Here is a 23,857-nt window from a genome sequence, read left to right on the forward strand (position 1 = left end):
CTTCAGAGCGTCTACTCGTCTGCTTCCTCTTCGCTGGTGTTAATGGCGGGTGATATTATGTCAACAAAGTTGCATTACCGCCACCAACTGGACTGCAGGTCAAAGTAGATAGATAGATGTTCACTGTTTTTGAATTTTATTTTTGTTTTTTCAGACTCACGTGTCACAGTTTTTGGTTAAACAATGCACATCTTACTGTGCTTGTTTTATATAATGCGTAGTTGAGTTTATTATTGTCTCTTAATCATACAAACACTGCTTTCTTCTCATCTGCTATATTATCTATTCTGTCCTATACATTTCCCATAGCCGTTGTCTGCTGCTGCAAGCCTGTAAATTTCCCCACTGTGGGACAATAAAGGATTATCTCATCTTATTCTCTTCCCCGTTTGCATAGCTCCCATTCACATAAAAGACATACAACAACACCTGAACAATAAGTTAAGAATAACAAAAAATAAGTTAAAATACATTTTATTTTTTATTTAACCTTTATTTACCCAGGCAAGCAAATTAAGAACAAAATTATTATTTTCAAGTGCAGCCTGAAAGTAAATAACTAAGATAAAGTAAAGGGCCAGATTGTACTGTACAGTCACGTGTCGTGCAAATAGACAATGAGGTAGTGCTATGAAAATAATTTATAAATGCTGGATAGATATTTGTATGAGTATGAGTTATGAATGATATGTCTTCCGGTTTCATTCTCACCCTCCCATTCAAAATATGCATATGTCCTGATGAATGTCTTGACTTGAGCCATCAGGCTTTCCTTAATGGGACATATGGGTCTACTTGTTTTATTCTGAGAAACCCCTGGGTAGCTTCCTTCCCGTTTCCTCCCCCCTCAATCTATAGCAAGGCCATTTATATTACCAATAACTCTTATGTATATTGGCATGTGATCTGTCAGACCCATAGCCTACATACAGCATTTCCTGTACAACTTCATCAGGATTTTAGAAGCTGTCAGAAAAATGCTGATGAGAGTAGTCTTCGGTTATGTATCATATTGGAGGTTGCTCTGGTCTAGCCTTCAATTCTTACCGTATCCTGAGATATTTTGCAAGGCCAGTAACTGTGGATGAATGGAAAGAAGTGAATCTGTGTGTCTGTAGTGGAATTGGAGAAACCCTTGACATTTTGTCATTCACCTGTCCATCCCAAAACATGTGAGATTTGTCTGTTCCAAGCCGTCTGATAAAACACCTTTGGCATGATGTTAATCAAGACTGACCAAGTTACATAACTGTCTTATTTCTACCTGTATCACTAATACAGGAGAAGTTTTGAATGATCCAGATTCTCAGTGTCTGAGGTGTACTATAATACATCTAACTTCTTGGGATCTGAGTGTGCACAATACAACGGACAGCTGCGCGCGCGCACACACACACACACACACACACACACACACACACACACACACACACACACACAAAGAGTGTGTAAGTGAATATCCTGTTATCAGCTTTGTACTGTCATTATACAGAAACACCTTCGAAAAAGCAAGATTTTGGATTCAGAGAAATGTTAGGAACACACTCATGGCAATTTTCCACTAAGTGGAAAATGTATTATGAAATACTGTAGTTATTTGTCTTGCGTAGCTGCAACATTGTCAGTGTCAGCCTCACCTTTCAACCTTCTATGCTTCCACCCTATCAAGTCAGCACAATGTTGGACAACAGGTGCACATGAGACCCACAAGTAGACGAGCCAAACATTTCTACCAGAGGACAGTGAAAGATTCAGGTGGGACAGAGAGAAAGGGACGGCAATTGTCAACCTCACTGTTTTGTAGCGCAGGTTGCTATTGTGATTTTCATTGTGTGAGCATTCACAACACAAATACTACTGTTTTGAGTCAGGGAATCTAGGTTGAAGTGGCCATGGTTTGTTTAGTCTTTAACTGCCTACACACAGACAGTACATGCACATATTTAGACTTGAAGCAAACGTGCAACTAACGGCATCAACAATGGCTCCATTCTATTTAGGTAGCCGTGTCAGCCATGCCAGTGTAGACAAATAAGACTGAATGCATCAGTAACTAAACCTATAATGATATTAGATAATATTCAATTATTTGCCAGTAAAAGAAAAAGAGACTAATACTCATTCTTCGATTATTGGTTTTCTTTATTAGGTCCACCATTTTGTACACAACAGGACAGCATGGATTTAATCAACAATATAGACATTTTTGACAGGAGAGAATCGGGAGAGTTCATCTCTTTATACATCAAAAGACCTGAGGATGGAGAGAGAAGAAGAACATTTCAGCTGCAAGCAAGTAATGCACGTTATTGCTCATTATCTACTGTACAGTCAGTGTAAACATGCAGGGTGTGAAGCAGCTCTGGACAGTACATCAGTATATCCATCCCCCTGCAGAGTGACATGTAGGAGGAGTGTGGCGCTGTGCGGTCTCACCTCGACAGTCTATAACTTGTCAATGCCTAGCTCTTCTGGTGTTGAGATGCCGAGTTCTGTCAGGGTGGGCTTCAGTTCTTGGATCACATAGGGGTAGATGTCTTTGCGGGGGCCTGCTTTTTCCTGCAAAACACAACGTTCAGCAACAAATGAGGAGGATTTTTCACCAGCAATACCCAATGAGCATAGTTGGCACCCAGTGTAATTAACAGTTTCTCCATAATCTGTCTCCATAACTGTTGCAATTGATTTTGTTTATCACCATCTTTATTTTCTCCTTTTCTTTTGGCATAAACTACTGGGATTTAAACCACGCCATAATAAGTTCAACAAAGACGTTATAGCAAATTTATAAGGGCAGTGTGACTGACCTTGATAGCCTCAAGGATGCGGATGGCGCTGGCCAGGTCGTTCAGTCTCCGACAAGCTCTTAGTGCTGAATCCAGGATCTTGGGCTCAGGTACCAAGTCATACCCAATCAGGGTGTTCATGCCTTAAGGTTGAAATGATTGGAAAACACGCAATTACTTCACAGAAGCAGCAGTGTAATAACAAAAAATATATATATATTGGAAACCTGAACCAAAAAAAAGGGTCAAACTGAGCAAATGGCACGACGGGGCCTTTCGTCAGAAAATTAAAAACATTAACTGTGAACATTCACCTTTCCTCAGTTCCCAGGCATCGATGTCAGGCTTGCTAAAGTAAGTGACCCAACGAGCGTCAAACTCCTCGTCTGTCTCCACCTTGCCGTGAGAGTAACATCTGGAGGCCAATGGAGCTGAAACACATGAGGCAGAAATGATTTACCAGTCTGGAATTGGAAAAAAAATTTTTTACACCATTACACATCCAAGCGTATATGAATGCAAATATGACATTTAATTTAGTGGCAATTATGGGTACATCATTGTCTCTGCTACAGACGCATTTCACCGCATGCTTAAGTGCTGAGGTTTAGAGGTTTTCAGACAAAAAAATAAGAGTGGAAACTTTGAATGACAGATCGAGATTAACAGAAGTGACAATCACATAAAAGTTTATGGCCATGACATGCCATGCCCATAGTGTATTTGGCTGTGATGGCATCACATCACATGGCAAAACCAATGTAGTTACATTGTATACATAGGTTGCATATGAGTCAGTCAGCATGCATCATGGGGCAACACTAACATTAAATATCAAACAGAGAGTATGTATTTGTTGACACCTTTACAACAGTGATTATTTGGCATTGACATAATATCAGGTACATCTACAACCACCAGAATGGCTGATGGGTCTGCAAGTCACATTTGTAAATATGTAACATACAAGCGTATAAAGTTGTGTTTGTGTGTTAGATTGGTTTCAGTTTCATTAAATAAACAGTGTATACTTCGTCATGAGACGTTCACAACAGGTTCAGAACAGCATATCCTAATTAATTTAATCTCGTGTCAAAACTTCACGTTGTTTCTAATAACACACCTTATGCACATATTGTTTTTAGACACTAAAGATATAAGTTTGATATTTAGACGCTAACTTGACCTGAATGCAGGGTGTCACTGTCTGCACGTATACCAATGACCTGACCGGGGCATTTCAGGACACAGAGTGTGGGAGTCAAACTGAATGTAAGTAAGTTACAAACAAAATTATTAAAAACTCCTATTGTTATCTGTGTATTAATTCTACACATGCCAGGTGAAAATCCCATAATTCACATGATTCAAACTAGATATTTCAACGTGTTGGTATCAGCTGCGCATAAACTGCGGCCACTGACTCTCTTGAATCGTACACGGAGGGTCATGACAAGGTCGTGACTTTATTTTTAACTAAATATAATTCGCGCCTCTTTAGGTAAAATCGTCCATGAAATATAATTGTGAAAGAAGATGTTGATTTCAAGCCCACACAAAGAGCTACTCACAAAAATCATTCAATGTCACCCCGCGTTAGCTTCTACTCCCCCTACACACAGCCGGAGCTAAGCTAGCCGGCTAAACCGGGCGAAATGAATTTGGTGTAATTCATCACAGAGACTTTTTACTTTCACGGCCGGGAGGAGGGCGACAGACGGTCCTACCTGAGTAGCAGGGTCGGGACCGAGCCAGGCCCCGGGCCCCTGTGGCTGACAGTCGGAAGACGGCTCGGAACATGGTACCGCGGCGGATGCTAACCGTCCCTTACACTAGAGAGGGCGACTCTGGACGGAGAAGCACGAAGAGGGAAACGACAGTCACGTGACTGACGGAAAGAGCCGAAGCCCCTTACGTCCCAGCAGCTGATTGGTGCGTTTCTGGACCACACTCATCAATACACGAGCCATTTTAAAAATAGTTTTTAATATTTTTCCCCCTTTCATTTCATTCATCATCATCAGCACCTATAGAGTTTTTGAGATGAATATCATAACCGCACTACCAGTTATTAATTGATTGTTGCCATATATTTAGCGTATCTAAGACTAATATTTTTTTTAAATAACAGTTTTTCTACTTCACTTCCCAAATTCAAGGCAGCCAAGATAAAAAAAAAAATATAGATATATATCCTCACTTCTCTCAAGCTTAATATACTCTTCATGAGTATCTTGAATTTATAATTATTTGTAAACTTGGTGGAATGTCCCTTTAGTTGGACCAGGTAGTTGAGCTATCATCTATCGCCAGCAGAGGGAACTCTTGGTCTGACAGATTCAGTGCACCACAAAGTAAAGCAAGTTTAGCCTATATGTTTACTGTAATAGGTATGATCCAATACAAATGACTTTTATAAGTGGATATGAGAGGAACTGACAAATCCCAAAACAGGAAATCTCCATTTTAAGGGAAAAATCTATTTATAGCCTATTCATTAAACAACAGTCATTATGCAAGATTTCCCACTGTTGATTTCATTTGACTCTGTGCATACGCAAACAGGAAATATATCTACAGCAAACATAATGGATGTAACCAAGGTATAACCCTGTGCTGTATATCTGTTGTTGATTCAACTTTGTGTGTGTGTGTGTGTGAGTGTATGCTCCTCGTGACGTGGTAAACTCTAATCCGCCCTAAGCCCGTGGCACCACAGTATCCATTAGTGTAATATGCTGCTACACATCTTTCCTTCTCTGTCTCTGCCTGTCTCACTTTCTCTGTCTTGTATTTCCCCCCACGCCTGTTACACACTATATCATGAAACAGTGTGTTGACAGTATATTTTAGATCTTTAGTTCAAGTATCAGTGTTTTAAAGTAGTAGATAGGGATAAGCTGACCTGATCTCTGACCTCACTGTGAACCAGCACAGGAAACCAAAAACACATTTTCCTCAATTGGATTAAAACTGTATAACATTATCACATAACATTTACTTTCCCTTGTGAATTGTAAAGTTATTACTGTAGTAACACGGCCAGCAAAAAAAGTGGCGTTGAAGCTTGTGACTTTTTATTTTTCCAGTATAAATCTCTAGGTCATGTGACATGTGCGTGGAGGATAAAGACTCAAAGAACAACTGTCACTCATCAGTGAAGGAGTTCACTGTTAACTCAACAGTAAAATGAATCACTTTCAACAAAAAAATAGAAAATTATACATAACACAAGACAAGTATTGAGCATAGTAAAAGAAACCAGGCTCAGTTTGGTTCTATGTTTATCGTGGTTTTATTGGCATTTTCCAAGGTATTATTTTACAGTGATGGTCACAGTCTGGAAAGGTAAAGAGACATGAAACAAAAAGAGTGGCACTATTGCAGATAAATATGGGCCTCTCCTGTGTGGCCTACATATGTAGCATGCGGTTGCCATGTTAGGATATTTTTGCCTGGATAAATTAATTATTCAGTGTCTTCTAGCAGTGGATGGACATGCACAACACACTTAATGCGCTACTTGATATTGCTAGGGTTGAATCATGGGTAGTCTGATTGGTTCCTGCTGTTCTATGACCTCAAAAGCTCTACCTCCTTTCATTATCATTCACAAAATTAGCTGTTATAATTAATGCCCAATAATTTATCTGATGCTTAAACAAGTGCCATCAATAACGCTGTTCAAGCACAGTGTTTCACACAGACACTGAGCCTTATGATACAAATATGAAATGTCAGCTTTTATGGTTTACAACATCTCAATTAAAAATTCAACCCTTGCTTTTGAACGGTTCGATTTAGCTCCCTGAGGAAAAAAAGTATATACTACAATGTATAGCATCAAATTGTTTATATGTTGCTCCATCAGTAGAGTTGGTAAAATACCAGTGCACTAACAGTCATGACCAAAAAGTTCACACTTTCATGGCTCAAATACTTCACTGAGTATCCATGGTCTGCTATGTTATTAAGATCTGAGCAGCTCTACATTATCTACATTAAATCATTGCATTGAAACAATGGCCATGATTACAAGCTGTGCGGGTTGCATGTTCACTAACAACAAATCACTGTGGCCGTATCATGTAGCATCACGATACCTAATGTATGAATACACAGTGTGTCTCACATGGACAACACCCAAATACTGACATGGAGGGAGGGGGGAGGGGAGGGGAGGGGGGGCATCATGGAACGAGGTGTACATACAGTTTATATTACACGCAGACTTAAAAAAAAAAGAGTGATAAAACAGGACAAGTGATCTAGATCAATGAAGCCACTGAAGGAGCACTATGTACAGTGTGGAGAGAGGACATCGTGTAACAGGACTATTCGTTTTTAATAAAATCAGAAGAGAGACAACACAGAACAACACTGACAATAAGGGGAGGGAGGAGGGGGCTGACAGAGGGGTGGCAAGAATGAGATGGCGGGGGGCAGATGGTGTATGATATGTGCATGTGTGCAAACTTCTACAAGTATCACAATAAAAGCATGATATTGCAGCGCCTGCTGTTGAGCCAAGGAAGTGGGCGCCGTCAGAGTTGGGGGGGGGGGGGGATCGGGGCTGGGTTGGATTGGTGTTGTTACTTTTAGGGTGCCTGGGGTTAAACGGGGGATGAAAGCACTTTTTTTTTCTTGCCGCACGTAGTTTAGCCACTGCCCAACATCTTCGTAGCACGCTGGTTGGCCTCGTCAATCCTGGTCTTGTTGGAATCAGCCTAGAAGAAAAAGAAGGGACGGGTTCAGGTGACAGGTGCTTAGTGCTCAAACTGGTGCTGAACGACAGGGATGAGTCACTTTTATTTATTTTTTTATCAACATTTTTTAGGTCAGAAATTTGAGTTTAATGTTTGATTTATTCTTTTTTTTTTAAACAAAGCATTTTATAAAATAACACATGAACATGAGGTGTTTAAATAATTAACTCATTATATAAAAACTTAAACAAAAAAAGGGCCTTTCAGGGAAATTCGAATTTGGATTGTTGAAGCCTCACTGAGAAAGTGATTGGGATGTAAAGGGAGTAACTTTACTAAAGAAATACATACTGATGGACAAATGATGTTTAATCCAGATTTTGTCCATTGGCATGTGAATCACATTTTCTCCATTAGTATCTTAACTTGTTCAAAATCAGCACAGCTGCATCTGTTGTAACTTTGCCTAATGCTCAGCATGTAAATCAGACCAAACATCATCTAAACACTATAGTCTCTGCTCTATATTAGCTGCATGAGCTGATGGTTGCTTTTCATTTATGTTCATTAACTTTACAGGATTAAACCTTACTTTGCTTGCCGACAACAAAGTGGAGGTTGGTGTGTTACGTTGTTAATGGCCAACTTGTTTCCAACAGTGAGGCAAATACATAAGTCATTCAATTCTGTAGAAATGCTCCAACCCCTTAAACCCTGACCGTCTCTGTGGTGACTGACTGTTTACATGTAGAGCTCATCGGACAGTACCTTCTCCATGATCCTGTCAATCTGGCGGTTCTGGGTGTCAATCTCCTGGCCCATGTCCAGGGCCATGTGACGCAGATTGCCAATGATGCCTCCCACCTGCTCCAGATTCTCATCCATCTCATTCTCCCGGGCATCATCTGTTACCCTGCAGGGTGAGGAAGTGGAGACTAATTAATAGGCAAAGATTAAGTGGTGGCTACTGTTGTGACCTGTTGGACCGCGCTTGAAGGCACAAGAAGGGACACCTTGATACTGTTGTACAATATGGTTTTGAATCAATTCCTGGGCATCTGTAAATCTAGTCAGTGCCTTCGGATATTGGAACATTTAAGGATATAATGAAGAGACACTGGCTACCTCTGGCTATAATCTATCCGCCTACCAGAGAGTCTGCTCTCAATCTTGTCCTAGGTTGTCTAAAGAGTCAGTACCATGGACAGCACATTGACTCAGAGAAAGACCAAGCAACAGAACTCAACACTGATCCAAAATACAGTTTTACACACTGATTTCCAATTAGGATGTCAGGACGTCTCCAGTTGTTCAACACTGCTGTAGTTTGAGGGCAAAAGGTTGGAAACTACTGGAATAACATCAGGTTTATACAGTAGCTACACTGAGATTTGCTTCAATTCCTAACCCTTACCCTACTTTATTAAAGCCACTGACTGTCTGGTGGTATGTCTGGGCATTCCTTCACTTTGTAATCCTAATAATAAACATAAGGTTTCAACCACTCTGAAGAGGAAACTGTATTGTCGCAGCAGCACATCTTGTGTATATACACTGTACAGGACACCAATTGAAATACTACCCATAATAATTATGTAATATTACTTTAGAAGTCAAAATGTAAAATCTCTCCCAGGGTAAGTCTTGGCATCATTTTTTGTAAACACTGACAAATAAACGCACAAACAAACAAGTGTGCCAGCTACACAAATACAGAGGGGCACAACACCTACATACACACGCACACACACACACACACACACACCTGCGGATGAAGCCCCCACTGATGGCCATCTGTTCACGCTCGTCCACCACTCGAGCCCCTGGCTGGCTGTTCACCACTCCATCCTGGTTCGCTCCCCAAGCCTGGCCCCCGCCCTTAATCCTACCACACACACATTTCAGTCAGGGCCAGTGCAACTGTTGTATTGTGTATTTGTGTGTGTGTGTGTGTGTGTGTGTGTGTGTAGATCTGTTTGTGTACAGGTATGTGTGTGCACGTGTTTACTTGTACTGGGTGTGCATGTATGTTTAGAAAGCATTGGATTGTATGGTTTGAGGCCAGTTAGCTACTAAAAGCAACATGCCACGTATGATAAAGGCACATACATGCACAGTTGTTAAATAATTGATCCAACTTGCAGATCAATTGAATCTGAGTACAGTGAGCTCACATGTGGCTTGTGTTAGAAAGTAATTAAGACTTAAAAACGCTCTCCCACAAGCACATAGAGAAGACATACAACACAGTGACCAGACTCCAGACAGAGGAGACACAAAACACACACCCACACACACACATATAAACACGCAGAGTGAGAGGGCGTGCAAGGCAGACACATAGTACACCATGTTTGACATTGGCAGGGAAAACACGTAGAGAGGAACAGGATCAGACACATGTTGTATCTATCAAAAGAAAGTCAAAATAGTTAGATCGATTGTGGAAAACCAACGAAAAAAACATAATGCATGCGAGACTGAGTGATACAGCAGCTGTGGTGAGCCCTTCATTTCATCTGGATGGATAGATCTGTAGGATGATACACTGTATACAGTCAAATAGTCAAATGTAATTCTTAGCATTTGTTTTATTATGTTTGGAGTACCTTGTGGGTGGACGTCCCAGCGGAGGACAACACAACAGCTGTGCAAAGAAACTATTTCATGTTGATTTTGTTCACTTTTCAATTACAGAGAACTACAGTACAGTGCACAGCAGTGGTGTCTTGATGTGGTACATCACACCCATCAGATGCTCCAAACAGTAGAACAACAAGCAAGAATTATTCCTCTTATGCTATTTGACCAAGGGCCGCCATATAAAAGAGACTAGATCAGATGAAGCACATGACATAACCACAGGATTACGTAACAAGTGGTTCATGACAGGGAGGACCAAAGAGCTATAGAACAGACAAGATCTGAGCAGGACCCAAACGGACCAAGTGGAGGCAGCAAACCCTAAATATAACGTTGTATAGAAAATGAGAATTTCAGTTCAAATGATGGTGACAAAAAATAAAAAAAGGAAACTGACACTAAAATAAGCGCTATGACACAATTACAGCAGATTAGTTACATGTGCTATTGTCAAGACCCTGTTCAGCCCTGATGTGGAGAAAATAATAATGTGATGTACTGAATTTAATCTCCTATAAGTTTAAAAATAAATAAATAAAGGGACACTGTGAGGGCAGAGATTACAATTCAGCTTTCCAGGTCTGATATAACATAACAAAAATCAAGCTTTTTGTTTTTCTTCAACAAGACAAAAACACATTTTATCTCATATATCCTCAATCCCATGCATCCCATGTTGTAAAGAATCACTTCATTTCCTCCCAGGGCGTTGACTGAGGTACATGCTGCTGCTGACCCAACTTTAAACAATAAAAATCACCATTTCTGCCTTGGTTTGTCAGCCACTTGCGTTTTCTATAGCTCTGAGATAGACAACTGTATACAGTACATGTATTGGTCCTAGAGTAAAGTTTGCTCAGACATGACTCAGCGGCCATAGTTTGGCTGTGAAGGTCCAGAGAAAAGATCACACACGAGTTTGGCAAAACTGGCATTACAGTAGGAACCCATCTTCAAATCAAAAGCTATAAATGCAGCATCACAGAGCTTCAACACTGGCATTGACCTATGTGGAGTGGGATAATGAAGAAGTTTGCCTTACTCATGCATGCTATTTCATCTTGTAGGACAGTACTGGGGGGGAGGAGAGGAAGGGGCTTCTGAGGCGTCTTAAGTTTACCATTTGTCTGAGGTTCATGCAGAACAGTTGGTGTATTAAAGAGTATGTTCAATTCAAAAGTATCTTTACTGGGTGAGTTTAGTTATAAATTTGCTGAGCTGGAATAAGTCATAAAATATGCTGCATCATTACAACAGTAAAATCACCTTGAGATACATTAAAAATCACCTGAACCCCTGTGTACTGTCTACAAAAAACATATAATCCCTCATAGCAAAAAGAATTACACCTTCATAATGAACCTGCAGCCATGAGACTGGAATCTATTCTCCTATCCAACTCTCCTTTAGCACATTTCCAAAATATTGAACCATAACTTGAAGGTAGGAATCTGATCTAAATGACCTACAAATGCCAGTGGGTTAATATGCTGTGTACTGTAATCACATACTTGATTACAATAAGAGCCAGTTTCTGAAAATGTAATGCATTAATAAATCAGGAGAACGCTTTGGATCCCTTAAATTCCAGGGACTGAGAGCCGTGATGAAGCATTTCATCTAAAACCAATTACTTTTTTTGCACAGCAATAGACCCACGTAATTATATAAAACATGGAAAAATACCAACGTTAATAGATTTTTAAATAGCAACAAAATGGAATATTTCAATAGAGAAGGCAGCTAGTTGATTTCTGATTGCAGCATAGGGTGGGTGCTTGGATGAGGTTGAGGAGGGGTGTTGGGTGCTGTGGCCAGATTCCTGCTGATGCTGCTACCTGCTGGAAGACAATCTCTCATCCAATGTGTAATGAAGGGCTTTTGAAGAAAACAGTGGCAATCGGACCTGTTTGTGCGCGAGTGTGTTGTTCATGCACGCACACAATGATTCACTCAGTCCAGTCTCAAAGTCAGCACAAACACACCCACACGTGCATGCAGTGCTGTTGTTGTTGTTGTTGTTGTTGTTGTGGCTATGGGACTGCTCACACCACAGGTCACCATGCTCTATACACCAGAAGCAGGCGGACGGATAGAGAGGCAGGTAGGCGGTCACTGAAACACATGCAGCACCTACTTGTTACAGGGACATGAACATAGACCACAGAACTGTCCTAGATTGTTCAAATTCTTTTCTGCATCCTTCATGTCCTTATTGATCTGGTCCATCCCCTCCTCGATGCGCTCCAGTTGCTCTGATTACCAACACATTGTCATTTTTCCCAGCAAAAGAACGAAAGCACGTGAGAAGAGAAGAGAGGAGGAAAAAGTCGCAGGTGGAAGGAAGGGAGGGGCGTAGAGAGGGGAGACAAAGGAGAAGAGACAAAAAAAGACATTGACTGTGACAAGAGAGACATCAGACATCACCACCACCACCACCACCACCACCAGCACTTGACAGGCAAGAGCGTGGGGCTCCTGGCCGGTACCTACTTTTTAATACATGGGCATATCAGACCACAGCATTGTCCTAAACCTTTTAAATCTTTCTCGGCCTCCTTCAGGTCTGCGTTCACCTTGTTCATGCCCTCCTCCACACGATCAAGTTGTTCTGGTAAGGACAAAGGCATGAGAGCAGTGAAATAAAGTAAACTGTTTATTTTATTTTATTTTTTTCAGCTAGTTGCTACAGCGCAAGAGGCTAAGTGTTTTGGCTAGATGCAGAAGGCAAAGCAGGCAACAAGCAGGAAGATTACCTGGCTGGTGCCCAGGGCTGCAGCTGGTCGGTTGGCACCACAGCATCACATCAATACTAGTATCCCTACACTGGTTACCAGTGAAATACCCTATCGAGTTTAAGCTTTTATGTGTTTTTAAAGGCACTACAAAACTCTACAAAACTCTTATCCCTTGTGCTTGTCAATCCTCATTGTTTTAAATGCACTTTATAATTTCATTAGAATTCATTTGAATCTCTTGACACTATTTATTTGGAACAGCTCTTGTTTCCTATCTCCATCCAGAGGAACACATGTCTTTTCTGGCTAAACATCTGAGAGGTGGTGTCAGTGTGCTTCATCCAGCTGCACCTACACATGATGGCGCTCTGTATACTGCTGCATACCATGGAGAAAGAGAAATATAGGGCTGCAGTGATGGTGCAGAGTTTAGAGGAACAGCAGCCACACACTGACATGACCCAGAGACCAACTCACAAAGATGTGACAGGTGGAGTTTTGAAAGACAAATGACCGAAAGAGCAGCTAATCAATGAATCATGTTATGAAAATGATGGAGAGCATCATTCCAGCACATGTAGTCATGCATGTTTCTTTACTCAGGTGGTCAATAGGGCACGGAGCTATAAAAAGGCTCTGATTCAAGGTCGGATCCTCTCTCTGGCTGGTTAATGGTGATAGGACAGGACAACAGTAATCTCCATCAGTGGAAAGGGCCATTTTGTCCTCCAGGAGGAACTCGGACTAAAATTTGATTAGTCACATTGTGATGCAGAGGACACTGACGGTTAAGGTGCTACAGCTGCAGCAGGTTAGTTATTTCCGATATATGATGGTAATTATGACCTTACCTGACCTTGTGGTGAAATGCAAGTAAACATACTCTTGTACCAGATTTTATGATTCATAAGATAGAATTCATAGATCTAACTAGCTACTTGAAACTAATCTACTTCAAATTACCACCTAAAAATGCTTCACATTTCTTGATCAACATATCTATAACGTTGTATGTAATAATATAGTCCATACAGTAATGCTATATCCCATGCTACAGTATAACCCTACACATCCTATATGAAGGTATAATATATGAAATACCCGTACTAAATTTTGTATGTGAACATATTGAACATACAGTATATCTTCATATTCTCCCAGTCATAGTATCATAATATTACCATTGATAAACATATGTCTTATGTAGTATATAATATCTACACATGTGCTTTCATATATATGGAAACTCGCCATATGAATATGTATTACATTTGTGTTAGTTGTGCTTTTATTTGTGACACTTTAAATTCATTTTGCTGATAATGCTTTGGTTCTTTTACAGCCGGTTTTCTGCCTAATCATAGTTATTTGATCTTGGAAACAATAATCAATGAGTTCTGTCATTTCATACTGATACATCAATAAACAGGGGACACGCACTGTCAGCTACAGATCAGGGGACTGGAAAACTAAACGTACCTGTACAGTAATTATTACTTTACTCTCTGTGTTGAGTATTAAATGGCTGTATTAGATAAGTCCATAGAGGAGGAACGTGAGAGAGTGAGAGGCATTGTTTATCGCCACAGCTTCGGACAGTCAGGCCAGACTTAACAACCAGCCTCCTCCCATTCCACTGAGGATTATAGGGCTGAGGGCCTTCCCTCCTGTCCCCTCCTCCCTTCTGGACAGTGAGTCAGTCACAGGTTTAACCAGAAGGAAGGGTGACTCAATCAATGAAGAGTGAGTGCAATAGGCCATTTTCACAGCAGCAGGAACAGCACAGGTGTTACTAATCTGTTCTGTTGCAGTGAGACTGAAGCAGCTGAATTCAGCTATCACTCATACAGCAAAGTAACTGGCCCAAATATGTCCCTAAATGAAGAGTCATGTGATGTTTTAATATTATTTACATATAGGCTATGCTTATATTTGTTTGTTCTCATTCATTTTGACTTATCCTTTCATTGTGTGAAAGAGATCTCAAACTTTTGGACCCCACTGGGTAAGACATAAGCATAAATTGACAGGATATAGAATATATTCATGATGTAACATATATAAACATAATGTACACAACATACATGTACAGTATGTATATTTTATATAACTTACATACTTACGTAATATAGAAATTCATTATATTCATATTCTACATTTGTGTATGAGATCATTCATTTTATCACTTAAACCCTGCTGATGTAAGGCCACAGCTCTACATGAAATATTCATTAAGCTTTAAATCTCATTCAAACACGGTTTTAATAATACACACATCACAGGCTACTTTAAATGAATTTTTAAAAATCAAATTAGAATTCAAGCCATAAAATGTGTTCAAACATTTTCATCCCTGTCAAGATTTCAATTTCCATTATTTATATTTCCTGGCAGATTTAAATAGAAACTACCTTCTCTGTTTACTTCACCAGGTTGTGTAAGATGTAAATGTTACAGTCCATCAGTTCAATTCACTGCACTCATAGCGCCAATAAAATTATGAAAATGTGTGCATTTTACTCTATTATGTGTCATTAACTGGTGAGTTTGAGAGAAACAGAGAAAGAGGAGATTAACTGGGACAAGATGCAATGCCCCAGTCCAATAAACAAAGCAAAAGGAAAACTATGATAAAAATGTAAGGCAATTTGCATTCATCACTAGTCACACTCCCTGTACTTCTTCAACCTGTGAATGTGTGTGTGCATATTATTCATCATGTGACTGCGGCTATGTCTGGCACTTTTCAGCCCAAGCCAAATTTCCTCTTGGGGACAATAAAGTTCATCTGATCTAATCTGATCTGAAACATGTTGCTACATGAGCAGGGGCTCAGTGAAGTGCAGATGCAATCCATCAGCCCTAACTCAGTGTAATTTAGGTCAACACGAATGTAACAGCCGAGCAAGGAGCAACTCATTAGCTGCAGTGAGACCTCCACCACAGATTATATACATCACTGCAAGTGATGACAAATCTCCTCCTATGCATGACCTGCATGTGTGTGTAAAGGTCAGCTACCCTACTGTTTACAGCTCAAGAGGACTTTATTGATTAACAAAGGCATGGGAAGATATTACTCATCAGTTCTTTTTTCTTTTGGCAATGTTAGAGGGAATTCTTGATGTAAATAACATGGAAAATATTCCAGAGATGAAGAAGGAAGAGACTTGTATAGTTCAGTAGTCACTGCAAGCAGAAGGAGGAGTTGGGAGAAAGAGAAGGACAAAAAGAAATAATGTAGAAAAGAGCCAGGGAGTGATCGAATGAACTGAGGGTAAAAAAGTGAAGGTCAGGGGAAAAAAGCAAAGGGAGCAGGTGTTAGTGTGAAAGAATAGGAGCATGAAATAAAGAAAAGAAGAGAAGAAGGGGAGGATAAAAAGACAGATGGGGATCACATATAGAGGACATTAGCTGAGAGGCAGAGGTAATTTAAATCTGTGAATTGATTGGTGTCCGGTAACAGCAGTGAGCTGCTGTGCACTGTGGCAGTTGTTACTCCGGGGGAAAAGGCAGGACGTGAGAGAGCGCGGAGGGGGGAAGGAGGCTATCTGTTCCTCTGACAGGCCAATTAGACTGCTCTTTCACGCATGGAACGAAGTGCAGGCCTTTGGTAACACACATACACACACGTCTTCCACACATATTGTAGTGATAGATGCTCTGCTGCACATTGTAAATGTACCCACAAATATCCAGCCACATTAATGTGAGTACAATCTGTGAAAATGTGTTAGCCTGACTGAACCTGTGAGCTTTGTTGCTCTGACCACGTCTTTAGAGCATAAAAGGAGACTTATATAAATCATAGTCTTTAGCCTGGCATGTGGAATCCATTCCAGTGCCCTATATGTTGATATTTAACCGATCAGGCATAACATTATGACCACTGACAGGTGAAGTGAATAAATAACACTTCATCATGGCACCTGTTAGTGGGTGGGATACATTAGGCAGCAAATGAACATTTTGTGCAGTTGATAAGCAGGAAACAATAGGCAAGGATAAGCGTATTTTGACAAGGGCCAAAGTGTGATGGATAGACAACTGGGTCAGAGCATTTAAAAAACTGCAGCTCTTGTGGGGCCGTCCCAGTCTGCAGTAGCCAGTATCTATCAAAAGTGGTTGAAGAAAAGAACAGTGGTAAACTGGCGACAGGGTCTCTAAACACATGGGGAGCGAAGGCTGGCCGACTATGGTTTTGTTTAATTTCTGTGTGCAAACATGTGTATCACAGTTGTAGAATCTGCCGTGTGACCACTGTAACCAGTACTGTATTGTAAAAAATGTGATTGAAAAAAACTTTGATTTGAAGTGTCACTTCATATGTCATTTACATCTGAGTATCTACAGTAATTCTCTCCTATATGAGTCATAATATATTAGCAAGCTAAAGTTAAGTTTGGTTGTAAATATCAATATTTAGTCCCTATTCGTCTCTATGTAATAGTAGGTGGCACAACACTTGTGAATTTAGTGATATGTAAAGTTTCCACCTTCTGAATGCTTATGCAATAAATCTGTGACAGTCCCCGAAAAAACTGATGAAGAAAATTCAGTGTTTGGTTGAACTGCTCATTATCTCTGATAAACACTGCTTTATACTAAGTGCTTGGGAACCACTGATTTAGGTGATGCCACTTGTGTCGGTCTCTCAGACTTTTGAAAGCTCTTCCAGAGCCACAGAAGATATTTTACATCTGTTCTTGGAGTGGCGTAGCACCGTGTGAGACTGGTACACTGGCAGACAGGTAGCGCCTGTGGAGTGGTGCTTTAAGTCTTCATGACGGATTGAGACATACCGGTAAACAAGGCAGAACTGAAGAGGATGCGGAGGGACACTAAATCATTGATTTACCTCATAATAGGGATAATTGCAAAATATATCAATTATCAGCTGACCTCTGACCTCTCAGTCAGTCAGGAATCCTAGAAAACAACCAGGTTTTACAGAGCAAGGTTAGAAACACTGATGTATTGTTTTAAACTGGTTTATGTCCTTGTTCTATGTCTGAACAAAGTAAAATCTGATTTATTTAGATTCAATTAATTCATAGTTGTCTGAAAAATAAGCATGTAATAGGGAGGCAAAGCAGAGGCTGGCTGCACAGTCACATCCTGTATAATCATGTTAGCCGCATTAGCACAGACTGTAGCTATGGTTCATTTTAACTTGGCACAAGCTCAAAAAGAAATAAACTGTTATTTTAATCAAGCAATTATGAAATCATAAAGGTCATTTTCCCTGGTGTTGTAAATTCAACTCCACAGTCTTATACTGGATGCACTGCTCAAGATGGCTCTCTATACAGCATAAAGTGGCAGCAAGAGAGAAAGGAGCAGACTGAAAGTGAGACCAGGTGTTAAGAGAGATAGCGTTTGGTGATCTCTCCCTGACAACTTACCTCCCTGCTCATCCAACATGACCAGAGTCCTGATGCCGGCATCTTTACTCTAACAGACAGAGAGAGAGAAAGAAAGAGGGGAGAAGAAAGAGAAGAAAAAAGATCAGTGAGGTTAAACAGTGTAGACAGAGCAAAGCCGTTAGGACAGCAGAGGTGTCATAAGTTGAATAAGATCGATATTGCTGTCATATATGTTTGTGAAATGAAGCTACAGAGAGCCGCTGGTTAACAGATCTTAACTATGATCTTGAAACAGTGGCAAGCAGTTAGTCTAGGTATGTCCAAAGGTAGCAGCTCACTAATTAAAGGGATAGTTCAATAGGCGAATTTCATGATGACAATAGGCAAATTCGCCTATTGTTGACAGGGGGACCTTGTACCCTTCACCTCCATTGTGTTCGCTGAGCAGCTTGTGTCTCTGCCGGATCTCAACATGCACTGATAATTAAAGGAAATGAATTTACCACTGTGACTATAGGGATTATGGCAATAGGCGAAATTGCCAAAATGTTGAACTATCCCTTTAATATCTCGTTTTTGTTTCATCCAAACATAAAGTGGTGCATGTGTTGCTAGTGGATCTGCAGCTAACACTGTGGTTGATACACTAGCTGCCTGGAGTGAATTGGTCAAGTAAGTGGTGACGAAGCAGAAGCAGAAGATTCAAGTTGCTTTCTGTCTGAACTGCCTTGTATTATTCTATATAGGCGGAGGTACTGGTAGGCGAGATCTGTTAACTTTGGATAAAGGCTGACAGGATGTTTTCCTGTTTCCAGCCTTTATGCTGAACTAAGTTAACCATCTGATGTTTCAAACTTAACAGTGACTTGAGAGTAATATTGATCAGCTATATTCTCTGGTTTATTCCCTTTGGTGACAACTATTCTTTTTTCAAAGAATGAAGATGTATTGTATACCCAGACTATTAAAGTGGATAGATATTTTGGTGGAAACAGCATCAACACACTTGCAAATGTGTAAATGAACAATGAATCCTGACTGTTAGAAAATCAAATCTGGGTGCAATTACAGTACCTTTTTCTCTAAACATATTTGCTGTTACAGTTAAGTAAACAAACACAATTTCTGGGAGACAGTGTTGCATATAGGCAGATTTACATCCACCTAATCGAGAATCAGACACAAGAAGAAACATTACATGCTCTATAAAAACCTCACACAAGAGGAGCAAAACTCTCCAGAGAACATATCATAATGCTGTTAATATATTCATCCATGTCTCTGCACAGATTCTCAGGATAAACTCGTCCACCAAATGGCATGTGCTATATTTGTTATGTTCACTGGGCTGGTACCAGAGATTTGTTGACAAAGCTCCAGTAATGAAACATTCTGATTTGGCTTACAGAGTTGGCACGTGCTCAAACACACATGCTCACACACGCACACACACAGAACAAGAACATCAGACTCATATACAGTTATGTATGGGCTTCATCTCATTATAACACCCTTCAGTGAGCACACAATAACCACATTAACCACTGTGTGCACACAGCAAAAAAACAGCTTTGTGCTCACCATGAGCCAAAGGCTTCTGCCGACACATATTTAAGTCCAAAGGCCATTCAGTTCACGCATCATCTGTTTTGGATCAAACTGTACTCTGACCTTCTTGGAGCAGTGATAGAGTCGACTGATGGAGGCCAGTAATGCATGCAACTGGTACAGGTATCAATCAAAAAAAATCTAGTCATGGCGATGGATCTATATGAGTTTAAAGTTAAGCTAAGAAGGCGAAAACAGGTTAATTTACATAAGCTAGGACTGGAGGATATCTACCAGGAAGCATGTGAAATCACAGACATGCAAAAGGTGGCCGCCGGGCTTCAGAGCTGCACGGGACAGGATGTTTGTCCACGCCAACTGGCATAATCTGATGAGGTGACCTCACTTCTTTTGGCTGGTTAAACACAGAGGAACATACTCACAAACAATTAGGTCATTTTCACACTTTGCTGTAAAACATTAAGTCACACAGTCTCCAGTCATAACCTGATCATTTTTAACGCATTCTCCCAAAATAATTTTGTGCCCAGGAAATGACCATTTGAGGCTTTGATTAATATTTTAAACTGATTTAATCTCTTTCTTTCTTCTTCATTTCTGTGTCGAGCCAAGTGCTGGTGGGCCCTTTTTATATCATATATTTTATAAACGTTAAGCACATTAAGCTGAATAACAAGAATAACCCATTCAGTCAATTAAATTTGTTGCTAGCAGTGATTTCTATATCATTTATGACCAAAAAAATTTAACAACCTCAGAAAGAAAACAGAGATTGGAGTTAAAAAATAACCAAGGCAAAGACAGAAAGGGAGAAAGAGGTCTGTTGACATTAAGACACAGCCCTCAGTCGCTTTGTATTGATTTCCTTAGTGAGATATCCTCTCTAATGCCTCCTGGAATCTATGCTAATTCAGTCAATACAGAGACAAGCGCGGCAGAGTGACCCACATGTCCACCTGCTGCCTGCCAATGGTTAACCAGCTCCTGATGTGATATCTGATACATGAACACATAAACTGCCAGAGTTGCACACTTTGGATGATTGGTTGGTTGACTGAAGGTGTCCCTTCTGGAAAAACTACTCAATAGCAGCTATTTTACAAATGTATGTTTCATTTCATTCTTTGGCTTTCTTGCTGAGTTGAGTAAGATGAGATGATCCATATTGTATTTAAATATAATTAAGAATAATAATATGGGAGTCAAATCACAATGACCTGGCATGGCGTAATGTAGTAGTTTATTGGCATAAAACAACCCTCATGAATGTAACATCATGTCCATCATCTGTAACGTATTATCTGACTTCAGGCCCGACGCTGCTTAAATCAGAATCAGATCAAATCTGATTTCCCGTACCGCCAGTTCCACAGAGACACCAGCTTTGGACCACCATGTCCTTCACAGACTATCTCTCTGTTTATCTCAGTCTACAATCCATTGTCCACGTCTGTCTTACTTTCTGCTTTTCATTTCCATCTTTCTCTGTTGCTTTCTTCACATTTAATCCAGAGCCACCAAACACTTTCTCATTTCACAGAAGATAACACTTTCATATAAACCTCTCTGGGTCTGTCTTAAAAGACCATATCAGAGAAAATATGAAAAGTGCTGCTCTATGAACAGAATTGCACCAGAGCTCCTCACTGCTGACACACCTGCTACTCGTGGAAAGGAACTACAGTGAACCAATGTTTTCTAACTTGAACGCATTGACGCAGTGATTCAGAACCTAATGAAAAGAGATAGAAACAATATCTCTGTTATATGTAGAAGTCTAAAACTTTAAAAGTGAATACTGTATTTTCAAACTATTTCTTCACTCAATAAACTCAGCAGATGTTTGACACTGTAAACATTTATGTCGGTTGATGCAGTTAACAATCTGACATTTCCTGCCGTCGCACAAAATAAAGGTCATGTAGCACCCTTGTCCAGAGAATGAATTATGGGTTTATGCATGAGACAAAGACGCATTATGTCACTCTTGTTTCAAGGAAAGAATGTCCTCTACTGTTTTATGGTTGTAAAACACCAGATGTTACGGTAATACATAAGACATGTGGACACGCTGAATATTCAAAGTGGCTCTCATTAGGAGAAATTGTGTAGCCACAGAGACAGATATTAAAATATTTTAATAAAAATCATCTGTTGAGTGATGACACTCTATTTTACACATTAGAACAACTGTGGCAACATTACTCTTATCACTGTTAACCGATAACTGAAACTGAACATGCATTCACTGTGTTGTTCTCTAATGTAAGTCCATGCATTGCAAGTGAGAATCTATGCATAATGTTATTGTGATGTAGGATCTGCATCGATGTATTACTCTAATTACACTCTAGGAATAACGCTGAGTTGAACCAGCATGGCTTGGATATTATGGGCAAAACTTTCATTTCTGGATCATCATCAACATTTTAAAAAATGGCTGCCTAGTTTTAATACATTTTTAGTGAAGGAATGTGAATACTGCCTCCACCACTGAAAGTCACTGAATAACACACGGTAACCAAACAAGTCAGCGGTAGATCATCAGCTCCAGTCCTCTGTGAGGTAAATATTGTGTTTATCAATGGAGGCTGGTGGGCTGAAAATAAATGGAGTGAAATATATATATATCTGCTGGATTGAACAGAGTGATATGACAGCTGTCCCTGGTTAAACAAAATGGATACGAAAGGACACACATCCATCATCATTGTTGTAACAAACACATGGACATGGCAAAAACAAGCTATCTTAGTGGACATACTCTGATGCAGACCTGTCCATGTTAAAAAATCCTGCTCTTATCCTTTAAGCTTCACAGAGGAAGCACGAGACAGCAACGTCTAAATGCCTTTGTTCTCCTTTAATACCTTTTCAGCAGGACACTGTGCAGTATCCAAACTCCATTATGCAGATGCACATAACTGAGAATGTTTTATCTGATGTGGTCTGAGAGCAGACACAGACCTGGAGGCCACAAACAGGCAGGTATCACCGATCTCAGATAGATCACTGAGTGTGGTGGTCTGACTGCTCTCCACTTATTCTATTAGTGTAAGCCTTTTTAACGCTGAGGTCATGGAGTATTAGCATGTGCTTACAATTTCTGAGGGAAAGGTGCACTGGATGGTCAGAGACAGAATCACATTAATTACAGACATGTGATTTGTAGCCACCCTGAACACTCTACCACTATGGGCAACATGCAGAATAATGAAAACTAAGAAATGTAAGTTGCTTTGGCACTTTGACACTAAAATTGCGTGTTTGTGGTAACATTTTGCGTGTTTTGTTAGTGTTTTGCAGGTGATCTGCTAGAGTGACTGCCTTCCTGCTCTCAACAAAGGCGGACGCATCCCTCCCTCTCTCCCCTCTCCCTTATCGTCCCTGCTTTGCTTCTCATGTCTCGTCCTCTCTTGTCTCAAACTTCGGGAGCCTCTCCCCGCATTGCTCTCCAAATGTAAATCATGGAATTTGTCAACTGGTCTCCCAACGCAATTGACAGAATTTTCTCGACAAGAAGCTTGGGTTCGGGGGAACCTGTCTGCCTGACGGAGCGTTCACCGCTGGTTACACGATGGACTCGTGGGAGAAGGGGAGGGTCGTGTGCCTGGCGATTCTTTCCGTTGAGGTCATCGAGGAGGATATCTACATATTCGGAACCATGATAACAGGTTATCTGCTGATTGGATTAGGCATTGCCCTGGTGTATCGAAAAATTCGGAAGAAGGTGACAGCAGTCCAAAGCCCCATGAAGCTGCCCGACATGATTGATGGGGTGGGCAGAGCTGTTAGCACTCAGACTGTGGGTATAAACTTTATAAACCGCAACACGGAAACATCTTGGAGACCAGAATGGACAAAGAGAGTAAGTCGAGTCTATTGGAATGCGACTACTCGCCCTAGCCCAAACAATCATAATCTAATCTGCATTTCGGCCTCCTGCGGCAGCGCAAGGCCGTTGCCGTCTCCATGGCAACCTGCTGTGTTATCGCCATGACACCCTGCGAACTGAGGCACTGATTGTGAGGCTAGACGAAGCGACTCTC

The 23,857-nt window shown here is 40.5% G+C and overlaps 2 protein-coding genes across 3 annotated transcripts in view; both read right to left on the minus strand.

Moving 5' to 3' along the window:
• Positions 1-2,129: 2,129 nt before the first annotated feature.
• Positions 2,130-4,614, minus strand: cox5ab (cytochrome c oxidase subunit 5Ab). Its single transcript, XM_085766560.1, has 5 exons — positions 4,514-4,614; positions 3,101-3,217; positions 2,808-2,929; positions 2,437-2,559; positions 2,130-2,254 (listed from the first exon to the last, which is right to left on the minus strand). Exons 1-4 carry the CDS (start codon positions 4,584-4,586, stop codon positions 2,446-2,448), a joined length of 426 nt encoding a protein of 141 aa, XP_085622686.1. The 5' UTR covers positions 4,587-4,614; the 3' UTR covers positions 2,130-2,254; positions 2,437-2,445.
• Positions 4,615-6,067: 1,453 nt separating this feature from the next.
• The window catches only part of LOC146989946 (synaptosomal-associated protein 25-A-like), a 37,922-nt gene continuing 20,132 nt past the window's right edge, over positions 6,068-23,857 (minus strand). Inside the window, exons 4-8 of one of the 2 annotated variants that reach the window (XM_085766576.1) lie at positions 18,279-18,327; positions 12,273-12,390; positions 9,258-9,377; positions 8,261-8,405; positions 6,068-7,513 (exon numbers count right to left, since the gene is read on the minus strand). In XM_085766576.1, the coding sequence (XP_085622702.1) occupies positions 7,445-7,513; positions 8,261-8,405; positions 9,258-9,377; positions 12,273-12,390; positions 18,279-18,327 (501 nt within the window). In that variant the 3' untranslated portion in view covers positions 6,068-7,444. Of the gene's footprint in view, positions 7,514-8,260; positions 8,406-9,257; positions 9,378-12,272; positions 12,391-12,628; positions 12,747-18,278; positions 18,328-23,857 lie in introns of both variants that reach the window. The other variant, XM_085766587.1, reaches the window with a different exon arrangement.

The sequence above is a fragment of the Trachurus japonicus genome, chromosome 3, assembly GCF_045865225.1.
Source record: "Trachurus japonicus isolate A0001 chromosome 3, Traja_1.0".
In the NCBI taxonomy this organism is placed as follows: Eukaryota; Metazoa; Chordata; class Actinopteri; order Carangiformes; family Carangidae; genus Trachurus; species Trachurus japonicus.

Excerpts from the sequence above, each read along its gene's own strand:
- cox5ab (XM_085766560.1), bottom strand. The coding sequence starts at position 4,586 with ATGTTCCGAGCCGTCTTCCGACTGTCAGCCACAGGGGCCCGGGGCCTG. Across the intron at positions 2,930-3,100 it reads TGCCTGGGAACTGAGGAAAG|GCATGAACACCCTGATTGGG; the intron begins GTGAATGTTCAC and ends TTCAACCTTAAG. Across the intron at positions 2,560-2,807 it reads GCATCCTTGAGGCTATCAAG|GAAAAAGCAGGCCCCCGCAA; the intron begins GTCAGTCACACT and ends TGTGTTTTGCAG.